General features: G+C 38.9%; 1 protein-coding gene across 4 annotated transcripts in view; it reads right to left on the reverse strand.

The window, feature by feature from the left end:
* Positions 1 to 14,909, reverse strand: part of LOC138761591 (sperm-associated antigen 16 protein) — an 879,716-nt gene that overhangs the window by 859,478 nt on the left and 5,329 nt on the right. For all 4 annotated transcript variants that reach the window (XM_069933944.1, XM_069933945.1, XM_069933943.1 and 1 more), the window contains exon 2: positions 14,581 to 14,627. In XM_069933944.1, the coding sequence (XP_069790045.1) occupies positions 14,581 to 14,627 (47 nt within the window). The remainder of the gene's footprint in view (positions 1 to 14,580; positions 14,628 to 14,909) is intronic.

Consider the following 14,909-nt stretch of genomic DNA (forward strand, 5'->3'; position numbering starts at 1 on the left):
CCCCTGCTCCAAACTATTCTGATATATATTTAGGCTCTGTCGCTGTTGTGTCCATTTTCAAGTGAAATATTCACTTTGGCTTTCATCGGTCAGAAGAGAATCAGAATTTATTGTCATGAGCATGTCACAAAATTTGTTTTGCAGCTGCATTAGAGGTCCAAAAATTGCTATAAATGGCATTTTTAGAAATAAATAAATAAATTGGCGCAAAAGAAAATGAACCAGTGAGACAGTGTACATGGTTCATTGACCATTCAGAAATCTGATGGTGGAGAGAAAGAAACTGTTTTTGTAAAGTTGGATGTTTTTCTTCAGGCTTCTGTACCTCCTTCCTGATGGAAGGACTGAGAAGAGGGCATGGCTTGGGTGGTAAAGGTCCTTGATGATAGAGGCTACTTCTTGAGACAGCAGCTCAATGAAGTGAAGACTAATGCCCATGCCAATACTCCTGTGTATTGGCATCTTCATACTAGGCTGTGAAGCAACCAATCAGAATGCTCTCCATGATACACCTAAAGAAATTTGCAAGAGTCTTCAGTGGCATACCTAATCTCATCAAACCCCCAAAGAAGTATAGCTGCTGGCAAGCCTTGGATTAGTGTACACTGATGCAGAGGCATTCAAAGGGAAAAGTTCACTTTTATACAGGTTTATATCATGAAAATTGACAAAATGGGGAAAGCAATGGCAGCATGGAAGGTAAGGAATGGTCAGGGCTTGATATAAAAAGCAGGAGATCATTTGCATAAATGGAAACTTTATGTTCAATTCCCTTCCTACAAATCCCTGAAATAACCTCACATTCTTGAAATGCAATCGCTAATAGCTCTATGGCCAAATCAAAAAGCAATGGACTTAGAGGACACCTTGATGGATTCCCCTTTGGAGTTTAAAGGTTTATGACTGTTGAAAGTTAGTGAGAATTGAAGCCATAGGGCATGAATAAATTAATTTAATCCATGTAATAAAACATGGTCCAAAATTGATTTTTTCTAAGATTATAATGTCGACCCAATCAAACGCTTTCTCTGCATCTAAGGAAAGAACATATTGAGCAGCAACAGTGGAAGGTAAGTACATTATATCAAATAAGTGACATGCCTTGCAGGTTTTGCCTCTTTAGGCAAAGACTAGTAGAAGGCAACTCTGATTTCAAATCCCCGGGCTCGGCTCACCCAGCCATTAGTACCTGGAAAGGACCCCAACTAGGGCAAATAGCACAAGTCAGTCTGGCAGTATGGGCTGGCAGCTGTGATAGAGCGCAAAAAACAGTTTCCATAGTGGTCTGCAGCAGCAAATTTGGTGGGCAAAGGATCCGTAAGGACAACGGCCAGCGAGCATGGTCTTGAAAAAGACCTCTGTGGGGCAATCCTGCATCACTCTGGCTGTTGTGCCTCGCACTCTGCCAGACTCAGCGGGAGGCATTTGTCCTGGGCAACACTCACCTCCAAGTCCTTGCCAAGGCACACGGTGCCTAAAGCTGAAAAGCTTCAAGGCACCATGTTCATCTTCGCTTGCGAAGGGATGGGCCATGGATGGGATGGGATGGATGGGTGGATTAAAATAAGAGTAAAGGTTTTTAATCTTCAGAAATATTCTCCAAACAACAGGCCAAAACTTTAGCCAAAATCTTAACATTAACATTTATTTGAGGGATGCCAGGAAAGGTCATAGATAATAGGGGCTTGATCCGATATTAATATACTCTGATAATTGCAAAAGCAAGTCAGTAGGATTAATTAATTATCAATAAGAAAATAATCAATTTGCAAAGAAGAATGATGAATGTGTGAAAAGAAAGAATCTCCTATTTTGGATAAACAAAATGCCGAATAACAGAAATGCCATAATTTGATACAAAAAAATAATGAATTAATGAGGCAGATTTACTGCTTGTTACAGACTTAGAAGAAAGCAGAGACTAACCAACAATTAAAATCCCCATCAAGCACCAGAGAGTATAAACTCAAGTCCGGCAAGGAGGAAAAAAAAAGTTCCAAAAAACACACATCATCTACATTAGGGACATAAAAATCAAACTACCATTTTATTATACAATTTCCCTGAACCAATGACATAACGAATATTTGTATCTGATACAACATTCTGATGAATAATGTGAATATTTAGATTAATAAAAATTAAGACAACTCTAGCTTTAGCGTGAAAGGAGTATAGCATCGCAGTCCATCAGCAATAGAAATTTACCAAGACAATGCTATTTTTAAAACAATATATTTATTTATTAATAAATATAAGTTAACTAAACTTAACCCAAATATGTGCGAATATACGTGTGTGTGTGTGTTACCCAGACCATTACAGCTTCGGCACCATTCTGGAAAGTCAATTCAAAGTTAAGTCTTAGAAATTCTGTGCTGAAACTCAGACTTTTAAACTGATGCTCAGAAGTAATTACAAAGGAGGTGCGAAAGAGAGAGACTTTGTGATCAGATAGTCAAAAAACTCAAGAATCCTTGTTGGGTTGCTTCCAAGAAATGTCGTTTCATATGAATGATTGTCACAACTCCCTCTTCTTTGTTTAGGGGAAATGAAATGTGTGGCTACCATGACATTTCCAAAATCCATGCACTGGTCAAATGAAATGACCATCAGAATTATCACAATCCAAATATAGGAATCCACCTGCTTACTTTACACAGATATGGATCAATCAAAATGACCATTACAATAGTCAGGGTGGTTCAATGTTTCCCCTAACAAGAAGAAACAGTGGAAGTGTCAATTTCACACAAATTCACTTCACTTCTGTGTCTTGCAGATCTCTGGTTTCTCATTAATCAATACTGTTGCTTCAAGTGTCACACTCACCATCTGTTTCTCCTCAATAAACACCATTGTTCTTTTGTCTTCTTCAAAAGCATTACTGTTTAAAGTCAATATTTAATGGTTGCTATGAAAGGTTTGCAGCCTGTGTTAACTCTTAAAGTGACACTCACAAAAAAAACCAGGAGCTTGTAATAGGAGGAATGAAAATGCTACTCCCTCCATCTTGTCATGAGGCAAGAATTATCACAACTATGAATATGCATTTCTTGTAAAAATACAATTGTAGCATTGTTGTTTAATATGGGAAACACATCTCTTAACCAGATGATTCAAATCTTTTACATTCCAAATAAGGAAATTAATAAAATTATCTATACTTTTTCATTAATAATGTAAATTGATTCGTACAAATACTATCCAAAATGCAAGAGTCAGCCTTGAGGCAAAAACTTGAAACTAGTAATACCCTTACAAAGTCAGAACTTGCACAGATTCCTAAAGCAATAACAACCTTGAGAAATCAACCCCCCTCCCTTCCATCCCCCTCCCTCCCACACCAAATTCAGACAGCTGCTAAAGTTGTCAACAGCATTCTCTTCAAAACAATTGGCTGCAGCATCGTGCAGCAGTAGCAATCAAATGCTTCCGCTTACTTTCCATTTCTTCCACCTATATGGCTCTTTATTTTACATCCAAAGTGTTTCATACTATATGCCTTTCATTCCCTTTATCTATACTTGCATTAAAATGGCTACAAGAAGTGGCAAATCAGGGAGGCTAGTCCTGAACTACTGAATCAGTTGTTAGCCCAATGATTTTAAAGATATTTTGGGTCAGATTGATAGTAAACCTGACCAATACTAAAAATTAAGTGAGGAACATGGTGAACATTTGTCATCTTTCGCGATCAAATTGAACAACGTGTGCAAGCACGTTGACAAAATGGGAAGTGTATGGTCTAGATGAAGTGACAGTGATTTGAAACTAATGGTGAAAGTCATTGATCTGGAAGACAGGTGCAGACGACAAAATCTACATATTCTGGACTTGGCTAAATCTACCGAAAGTAGGACGCTTACAAAAATGTTTGGTTGCCTTGATTGGTTTTGGGGAAGGAGCTACTCCCATCTCCGCTAACAATTGATAGAGCTCATCACTTGTTAATACCTAAGCCAGCTCCAGAGCAGAGACCGACCGCTTGGTCATTCTTCGGCTACACAATTATCAAATAAAAGATTCTATGATTCATGAAGCTTGCAAAAGAGGGAAACTCAAAAATCGTGGCTAACACATCAGGATTGTAGAAGATTACTGCCCCAAAATTTTGAAGCAGCACATCAAATACAGAGAAGTAAAGTCGGAGTTGTGCAAGCATGTTTCCAAGCCTTCCTTGTATCCCTCAGGTTTCCATGTTACACTTCCCATTGGACAAAAGAAGTGGCTGCGCTCGGTTGAAGAGGCTCAGAGCTACGTGGATGATCTCCTTATTACATTGTGCACAGTGGGAATTTCTACTTGATGACCGAAGCAGATTAACTTTTATTACATTTAAGGATTCTAACACTTATTACGTATTATTTGCTGGGTGAGGACTGGCTGAATTTCTTTGCCTTGCCAACTTTTTTTTATGGGGTAATAAACCGACTTGGGTTCTAGTCATGTAAGTATTTTTTGTATTAAATTCATTGAGATTAAATTTTTATGAGAAGAATACTAAGAAATATACATTCATTTCTCTTCGGGTTTCAGGGAAATGACCAAGCCAGCCGTCGTTGATGGCTGCAACGGCTGGCCAAACTTCATGTGACGGACAGATCCACCAGCCACCGATTCCTGGTGGACACAGGGGCTGAGCTCAGCATCTTTCCCCCCACAGCATTAGAGACTCGCACCTGATCTCGAGGTCCAACACTGCAAGCGGCTATCGGCTCCACCATCAGGACCTATTGCATGTGCAGGGTATAGATCCAGATCGTAAAGTGAGCTGTTATGGGCTGACTTTCTCAGAGCTCATGGCTTATTGGTTGACATGAAGGGCAAAAGGCTGATCAACGCCCAAACATTCCACTCTACCCGACTGGACACAGCAGAAGTCTGTAGGTCCGAAATCGCTGCCATAGTCGGCACCAGGGATGAGTTTGACGAGATCCTCCATGAATTCCCCACCATCTTAGAGCCATGGTTCAATGCTGCCCTGCCCCAGCATGGGGTCTTCCACCACATCACCACACAGGGCCCCCCACTGCACGCTAGACCCAGACGGCTGCCGCCCAAGAAGCTCCAGCAAGCAAAGGAGTTCTCCAGGCTCCAGGAACTGGGAATCATCTAGCACTCATACAGCGCCTGGGCATCACCGCTCCATATGGTTCCAGGGGCTGGAGACCATGCGGTGACTACCGTTGGTTGAATGATGCAACCAACCCCGACAGGTATCCGGTGCCCCACATACAGGACTTCTCCGCCAACCTCCATGGCACTCGGGTCTTCTCCAAAGTGGACCATGTGCGGGGATACCATCAGATCCCGGTGCATCCAGATGACATGGGTAAGACAGCCATTATCACCCCTTTTGGCCTCTTCGAGTTCCTGCATATGCCCTTCGGTCTAAAGAACATGGCCCAAACATTCCAGCGCCTCATGGATGCAGTTGGAAAAGACCTGGACTTCGTGTTCATTTACCTGGATGATATTCTCATTGCCAGTCACAACCGCGATGAACACAAAGCCCATATCCACACACTCGTTGCCCGGCTGGCGGACTTTGGCCTCACGGTCAACGCGGACAAATGCCGGTTCGGCAAGGAGTCCCTCCAGTTACTGGGGCACACCATTTCGGCGGCTGGGACCGTGCTGGCACCAGAGAAGGTAGTGGCTGGACAACGATTCCCCAAACCCTCCACCCTGAAAGGCCTCCAAGAGTTCACGAGGATTGTGAATTTTACCATTATTTCATCCCCGGAGCTGCGTGCACCATGCGCCCATTGTTCGTACTCATGGCCACCAAAGAAAAGACTTTATCATGGTCAGAGGAGGCACACAGGGCTTTCATCGTGACAAAGCCAGCACCATGCTGCTGGTGCACCCGCAGCCAGAGGCAGACACGGCGCGGCACTCTCCATGGATGCCTCAGCTACAGCAGTGGGGGTGGGGGTTCTGGAACAGTGGATCAATGGACAATGGTGCCCGCTAGCCTTTTTCAGCAAGCAGCTACAGCCACCGGAGTTCAAATACAGCTCCTTCGACCGGGAGCCATCCACCATTTCCGCTACTTCCTCGAGGGCAGGCCGTTCACAGCCTTCATGGATCACAAACCCCTCACTCAAGCACTGGCGATGGCCAAGGATCCGTGGTCCGTCAGACAGCAGTGCCACCTCTCAACCGTGTCTGAGTTCACGACCGACATCTGACACAAGGCTGGCAAGGTCAATATAGTGGTGGATGCGCTCTCCTGTCCAGCCATCAGTACTTTCATTACCGGCTTGGATTACGAGCAATTGACTCAGGCACAGAGGAACAATGCGGAGATGCAGACCATCCGGACCGCCATCTTGGGCCTCAAACTCAAGGATGTCAGGGTGCCCAGCAGCCTGGACACATTGCTCTGCGACGTCTCAACAGGCACACCACGCCCGGTGGTCCTGCTGCACTGGAGGGTGAAGGTCTTCAGTCTGATCCATGACCTCGCTCATCCAGCGGTAAAGACAACCGTGCGGATAGTTGAGGAGCAGTTTGTGTGTCACAGGCACAGAAGGAGGTGGCAGAACTGGCCAGGATCTGTACTGGGTGCCAGACCTCCAAGGTCCAGCGACATACGCGAGCCCTCATCCAGAACTTCGACCCTGCAGTTCACAGATTCCAACACATTCACGTTGATGTCGTCAGGCCCCTGCTGGTGTCCAAGGAGGCTCATTACCTCCTCACAGAGGTGGATCGGGCTACAAGTTGGCCGGGGGCCATCCTAATTAAGGAGGCCTCCGCGGAGACGTGCGCCAGGACTCTGATCAGCTAATGGATCGCCCGTTTCGGAATCCCGGTGCACATCACTAGTGACAGAGGGGCGCAGTTTTTGTCTGCCCTGTGGACTCAGATGGCAAAACTCTTGCAGGTCAAATTCCACCAGACCACAGCATACCACCCGCTGTCCAACAGGTTGGTGGAGAGGTTCCATAGGCACCTGAAGGCATCACTTATGGCCAGGCTCTCTGGACCAGACTGGGCGGACGAACAACCCTGGGTCCTCCTTGGGATTAGGACCACACCTAAGGAGAACCTGCAGGCTTCAGCAATGGAGATGGTCTATGGTGCACCACTTTCCCTGCCGGGTGAGGTTTTTGGCCCAGACCCTGACACCACAGCCACCAACTAAAACCTGCTGGTGGACCTACACAGGCGACTGGCCTCCCTAGCTCCCCCACCCCCAGCACCCAGCTGTTTCATCTCCCCAAAGAGCTCGACTCGGCCCAGTTCGTTTTTGTGCAGAGGGAACCACAAGGTGCACCACTACAGTGACCGTACGAGGGGCCATACAAAGTCTTGCACCAGTCTGCCTGAATGTTCACCCTGGACATTAGGGGGAGGGAGGAATTTTTTTACGGAGGACGGCCTGAAGGTGGCCCATCTGGACATGTCACAGCTGGTGCAGACTGCCATGCCCAAGCGCCGGGGCCGCCCGCCAAATCGACAGGACGCGTCGTCGGTTCTGGGGGGGGGGGTTGTGTGGTGGCACACATCCTCATGACAAACCGGCCCCGCTTGTATTGCCACATGGCAGGCAACCATGGGGAAATGGCATCGTCAGAGGTTTCTCTCTGACTCCAGTATCCCTTCCAGTGCACACCCTGGGCAGCGATTATGATGTCACAATGCACCAAGTGACTGAGCTCATGCTGCCCTTATAGGGGCGCGCTGCATCTGAATAAAAACAGTCATTAACGACCTTCAGCGTTGTTCATTTGTTTAAACTTTATTATATACTTTTTAAAACTGCATGAAGAATTCGAAAACATTTTTTTTTGGTTGTAGTCTTTCTAGAATGAAGTAGCATTTGGAAGAGCTGATTATATTTACAGTAACAAGAATGGAGCTAGAGATGACATGTCCATCTAAAAAATTTGTTTGGGTGTAAAGACAATTTTAAAAAACATTTAAATTAAATTTTAATTTTTAAAAACTAATTTAGACACACAGCATGGTAACAGACAATTTTGGCCCATGATTCTGTGCCACCCAATTAACCTACAGCCCTGGTATGTTTCAAAGTGGGAGGAAACCGGTGCCCCTGGGGAAAACCTGTGGAGACACTGGGAGAAGGTACAAACTCCTTACAGACAGCGTGGGATTCAAACCCTCGCCCCAATTGCTGGTGCTGTAAAGGCATTCAGCTAACTGTTATGGCAACCATGCCATCCCAAGGATCAAGTTGCAGAGGGAGTCAACAACAAGTGACTTCTAACACATAGAAAGTGATGAAAGTGGAAAAATCAGTCATAGAATTAAGAGATTGTGAGAAGGAGCTAGAAAGAAAAATAGATTATTTGGAAAATCAAAGCAGAAGGAATAATGTGAAAATTGTTTGTTTGCCTGAAGGTATAGAAGGACAAGATCCTCTTTGTTTTTTTAAAGACTGGATTCCGCAAATATTAGGGCAAGAATTTTTCCCTGGGGGATTGGCACTGAAAAGAGCCCATAGAGCTTTAAGAAGAACACCCTCAGTTGGTCAACCTCCAAGACCAACTTTTTTTTGATGTTTGAGTTATTTGGATAGAGAAGCAATACTTCGACTTACAGTACAAAATGCGAGACGACAAACCTCATTATTGATCCAGAATAGCAAAGTCATTTTTTAATCCAGATTTGAGTCTAGATGTCATTCAACGACGACATCGATTTAATCCAATTAAAGAAGTTTTGTGGCGAAAAGGTTATAAGTCTACTTTTCATTACCCTGCAGTGTTGAAGGTCTTTTATGGAGACTATCAATCTCAGTTTTTTGAAACTGATTGTGAAGCAATGATTTTTGCTGATTCATTGCTAGATATAAAAGGACAAAGACATAGTCCACCATTATCTCCTAAATAAAAATTTGGTAGCTCTGGAAACGGAAGAAATGGCAGAAATGGGAAAAATGGGAATGGAAAGAGTCCACCTCTTTCTGAAATGGGATCTTCGAGATTGGAGTCTCTTGGATGAAAAGAAGAATTTTCTTATTTTATTTTTTCTCTTGTTATTATGATACTTGGATGTTACTGATTGTTTAGCTGGGGAGGGAGAGATTTGCACTAAGTTCATTAGTAGTCATCAGCCACTGGTGGATGATCCACACCCAATTTTTGTTTAGGGGATTACTACCTTTTGGTAGTTTTTTTTTGGGGGGGGATTTTTTTTAAACTTTTTTGTTAGTTTTTAATTTGTGAATATTTTTATTGCATGACCTATATACGTTGATTTGAGTTATTGTACAAAGATATTATTGGTATTTAGTAATAATAGTAGATATGCCGAAGTTGAGGTTTGCTACGTTTAATGTTCGAGGATTAAATAGTCAGATTAAACATAAGCGAGCCTTGGCGTATATTAAGAAAATGAAAATTGATATTGCCTTTTCACAAGGAACACATTTGAATGTGAAGGAAAGTGTGAAATTAAAAAGGGATTGGGTTGGGCATGTATATTCTTCTTCATTTAATTCTAGAGCTAAAGGTGCAGCAATTTTGATACATAAAAATTATCTTTTGAATTACAATCAATGGAGGAAAAGGCAGGATGTATCCTTAAATTGAATTGTAAGATTTTTAGTGAATTTTGGACTTAATATTTATGCTCAAATGCAGATGATGAAGTATTTATTTCGGATGCATTTTTATGTTTGGGTCAACCTAATAATAATATTTTAGTTGGTGGTGATTTTAATTGTGTTTTGGAACCTTTATTAGACAAATCTCCGAAGAAAATTAAAAAATCCAAGATGGCAATCCAGGTCCAAGTGTTGATGAAAGATCTTAATTTAGTAGATATTTGGAGACGTCTTAATCCGACAGAGAAAGATTTTTCATTTTATTCATCTGGACATGAATCATTTTCAAGGATTGACTTCTTTTCAGTATCGGCACATTTACAAGGGAAAATACAACAAGCGGAATATAAAAGTAGGGTGATTTCAGATCATTCTCTGTTATATTTTACATATGAAACCTGAGAAAATTCAAATAGCTTATCGTTGGAGATTCAATACAATGTTGTTAAAAATATGGAATTTATTGATTTTTTGAAAGAACAAATTAATTTTTTTTGAAAGAAAATTCTAAATCTGTTCAAAGTAAGTTTGTATTATGGGATGCTATGAAAGCCTATTTGAGAGGACAAATAATTAGTTATACTTCTAAAATGAAAAAGAATCGATTAAATCAGAGTCTTGAATTAGAGAAACAGATCGATGAGTTAGAAAAGGAATTTCAGAAAGATGCTACAGAAGATCAAAAAATAGAATTATCTAGGCTGAAATTGAAATATAATACCTTGATTTTTTTTAATCACAGTTGAATTTACCGATATTATAGGATGGAGCTATACAGGAGTTAGAAGAAACATTTACTGATTCGGAACTTAAAATGGCTATGCTGGAAATGCCAAATGGTAAATCACCTGGTGATGATGGATTTTCGGTTGAATTTTATAAAATTTTTTATGATGATTTATCTAGTGTTTGGGGATGTATTACGTCAACTTGGAGAACATTATGATTTACCTGAGTCTTGTTCTAGTGCTTTAATTACAGTAATTCCTAAAAAAGATAGAGTTCCTTTGAAGGTATCTTCATATAGACCAATTTTGTTGTTAAATGTAGATTATAAAATAATAGCTAAAGTATTAGCGAATAGATTGGCTAAATTTTTACCTAAGTTGATTCATATTGATCAAACAGGTTTTATAAAGAATAGATATGCTTCCGATAATATTTTGCGAGTGATCAGTTTGATTAATAGATTTTGACAATCTTTAGATCACCCGATGGTGATATCCTTAGGTGCAGAAAAAGCATTTGATAGAGTTGAATGGAATTTTTTGTTTAAAGTTTTGGAGAAATTTAAGTTTGGTCCTTCTTTTATCGGTTGGATTAGGGCTCTCTATAGTAAATCGGTAGCTAGAGTATTGACGAATGGTTTGATTTCAGAATCTTTTAAGTTAACTCGATCAACCTATCAAGGTTGTCCTTTATCACCAGCTTTGTTTGTGTTAGTGATTGAACCTTTAGCACAGTTGATAAGACAAAATACACAGATACAAGGTATGAAAGTTTTAGATGAGGAGTATAAAATTAATTTATTTGCTGATGACGTATTGGTGTATTTAACAAATCTAGCTCAGTCACTTTTGCATGTGAAGGAATGGATGTCTTTCTGGATATAAAGTTAATTGGGAAAAAAAGTGAAATATTACCGGTAAGTGAAGGAGATTATTCAATTTATAAGAATATTATTAATTTGAAGTGGACTGATTGAATTAATATAATTTTGAATGTTAATAATCAATCTTTATATAAATTAAATTATGCTCCATTAATGAAAAAAAAATAAAACTGATTTGATTCAATGGAAATATTTACCTATTAATTTAATGGGAAGGATAAATACAATTAAGATGAATATCTTTCCACGTATACAATATTTGTTTAAGTCTATTCCATATTTAATTGATAAACATTTTTTTTTGAGATTTTTGAGTTTTTATGGAGGGGTAAATTTTCGAGAGTAGCTTTGAATAAATTAACTTGGAAATATGAATTAGGGGGATTACGTTTACCACATTTTCAAAATTATTATGAAGCAGCCCAACTTAAATTTATCAGTTCATTGATGGATTTGGTACAGCCTCCTAGTTGGGCTAAAATTGAGATGGCAAGTATTTCTGAATTTGAAATACAACAAATTTTGTTTAGATGGAATATAAATTTGTTACAACAATATAATGTGCCTATACTAAAACATTTAATGAAGTTATGGATAAAGAAAAATAAAATGACAGGCTCTAGGGGTAAATTATTGGCTTTGACTCCATTGTATAATAATCAACTTATTTATTTTTCAATACATAATAAAAGTTTATTGCATTGGAGATTTAAAGGTGTGAAAAATTTGGGAGATTGTTTTGAAGAGGGTAAGTTTTTATCTTTTAATCAAATGAGGGAAGATTTTGATATTGATAAGAACTCTTTATTTCTTTATTATCAAATTCAATCTTTGGTAAAATGTATGTTTGGTAGAGATATGATTTTACCTAAAATGACTAAATTTGAGACTTTTCTTATGAAGGTACCAGAGAATGGTTCTATTTCATCTATTTATCAAATATTACAGGATGGTATGGATAAAAAGGGTTGGGATAGATCTAAAATTAAATGGGAAGCGGATACTGGTTTTATTTTTTCTGAAGATGATTGGCTAGATATCTGTTATGATAGTGTAACTAGATTGATAAATGCATGTTATGCAATGATTAATTACAATTTTTACATCAATTATATTTGACACCTGAAAAATTTAAAAAATATGGTTTTCATGAATCAGATTTATGTTTTAGATGTGGTGATATGGTTGGAACTTTTTTTCATGCTGTTTGGTTATGTATACATATACAATCTTTTTGGAAGAAAATTCAATCGTTTTTCGAATACCTGTGTAAGATTAAAATAGTTTTAGATCCAACAGTATTTTTATTGCATAGTTTGCAACCTCTGAAAGGTTTAGGATTAGATAAGTTCCAGCTTGCTTTTGTATATTTAGCTTTATCCGTAGCGAAAAAATGTATTGCTAGTATGTGGAAAGATACAAATATGATTGATATTAATAGATGCCATATGAGATGAAATATTGTTTCATAATGGAAAAAATTACATATCTTTCGCTTGATAATTATAATTTTTTATTAATAAGTGGCTGTTATACCCGGAATATTTACATTTCAATTTATATTGACTAGATTTTAATATGTATATTTAACTTTTTCTTTAATATTCTTTCTTTTTTTCTTTTTTTATGGATCTCAGGAGAGTTGGCTGAAGGAGGGGTTCTTTTCTTTTTTTTCTGTATATAAAAAAATGTCCATGTTTATGTTTAATTGCTGCATATGTCATATATTATTTGTTTTTTGAATGAATAAATAAAGTTTAAAAAAATGGAATATCAGATAAATGCAAGAAAAAGATGATGAAACTAAATATCAGCCATGATTTTATAGCATGGCAGAGCAGCATGGAAACAGAATAATCTACTTCTAATTCTACTTAAATTCTAGATAAAATTGGGCTTTCCTTCTAATTTATGTTAAAAATTGATTGGAACTGACTAATTGAAGCTAAATCAACGTGAGAGCAATGGGAAGAATGTAAACAAATGTCAAAGATTAAGACTAAATCGGTTCCCAATACAACAGCAAGGACTTTTCGTACAAATTAATTTATTACCATCTGATTATACAAGTTCAACCTGACAAAACAGCTTTCTCTGGTGCTCAGAATAAAAGCATGAGCCATAACACACATAAAAATACTGTACATACATACATATATAAAAATAAATAAATATTGTTAAATAAATAGTCGTGTCTCAGAGGGTTTGCATGAGCAGTTCATCAGTTGTTCAGTCGTCTCATTGCCCATGACTTGAAGCCCATTCTCAGCCTGGTGGTTCTAGCTCTGATATTCTTGTAACTCTTTGATGATGGGAGTTGCTGGAAGATGCTGTGTGCTAGGTGTTAGGGATCCTCAATGATTTTGTGAGCCCTCTTCAGACAACGATCCCAATAGATCACATCAATGGGGACGGAGAGAGACCCCAGTGATCATCTCTTCCATTCATGGCCCTGTGAACTGACCTCCAATCCAATGCTCTCCAGCAACTGTACCACTCTGTGATGTAATCAGCCAGGATGCTCTCTTTAGAGCTCCTGTCATCTCAGTCTTTTCAGGAAATGCAGTCGCTGTTGATCCTTCCTGATAAGTGAGGAGATGTGTGTCCAGGATAGGACAATTCTTAAGAGGGCTCTGGGGAATTTAATGCTCTCCATTCTCTCCACCACTAGGTAGTGCAGTGGAGGTGGTTGCCCCTGGTCCTCCTGAAGGTAAGTATACACCGAAAAGCCAAGAAGAGACATGCTTGGTCAAAAAAATTGTTTTTTGCAGAACCCCAATACATTTTTCAAATATGTAAATGGAAAGTAGACAAGAAAGATAAATATAGTTCCCATCAAAGATCAAAATGGAAGCTAAAGGCTTGCACAAATAGTTCTAAATGAATAATTCTCTTCACAGAAAGGAAAGGAAATAAAATAATGAAAATAAAGTAATGAAATAAATTAAAAACAAATAGTGGGGGCATATTAAAAAGTCATCCTTAAAATTTTCAGGTCTGTTAACTGCAAATGGAAGTCAGAGAGGTGTTGGAGGTCAGGCTCAGGGATGTCTGATCTTACACTTTCCTACTGAACATTTTATTGAAATAGAGTGGCAGTTCCTGTCTACTGGTTCCTCAGCTTTAGCATATAAACACCAATCCTGTTCATTTGTCCATCTTAATTAAAAAGGGGAACTTGACTAACTTTTTGTTTTGTTTGCTTTTTTAAAAAATGGTAAACATTTGAAAAGATTTAAATAAAATTGACATCAAATCTGTGCAAACTACATAGCTTTTGTTATTATAGAAATTAAACCACATAAAAACATGTTTTGATAGTAAGGTGTGCACTTAATAGTCAAAATATTTAAGATTTAATTTAACTTTTAAAAATGTACAGTACCTCTTCATATTGGTAATCATCTTCAGGTTCTTCTGTAAGAGTAACCTCTAAAGCATGGGTTAAGTTAAGGAATACACACAGTACATGAAGATTTTTTAAAAGGTAATGTCCACATCCCAGATGGGCATCTTTGGTAACTGCAAATTTGGGTATTTTAAAATGTCCAAACCTAAAGAAAAGAAAAATTAATTACTTCAGTGAAATAGACAATCAAGTGGGATGATGGTACCATTGTTAGAAAAGACTTGCTCACTAAAAGAGCTGCTTATTTGCCAAGATACTGCAGTTAACAGAAGTAAATTGTATTGCAATACAAAACCAATAACTTT

This window comes from Narcine bancroftii, chromosome 4 (assembly GCF_036971445.1).
Source record: "Narcine bancroftii isolate sNarBan1 chromosome 4, sNarBan1.hap1, whole genome shotgun sequence".
Taxonomy (NCBI): Eukaryota; Metazoa; Chordata; class Chondrichthyes; order Torpediniformes; family Narcinidae; genus Narcine; species Narcine bancroftii.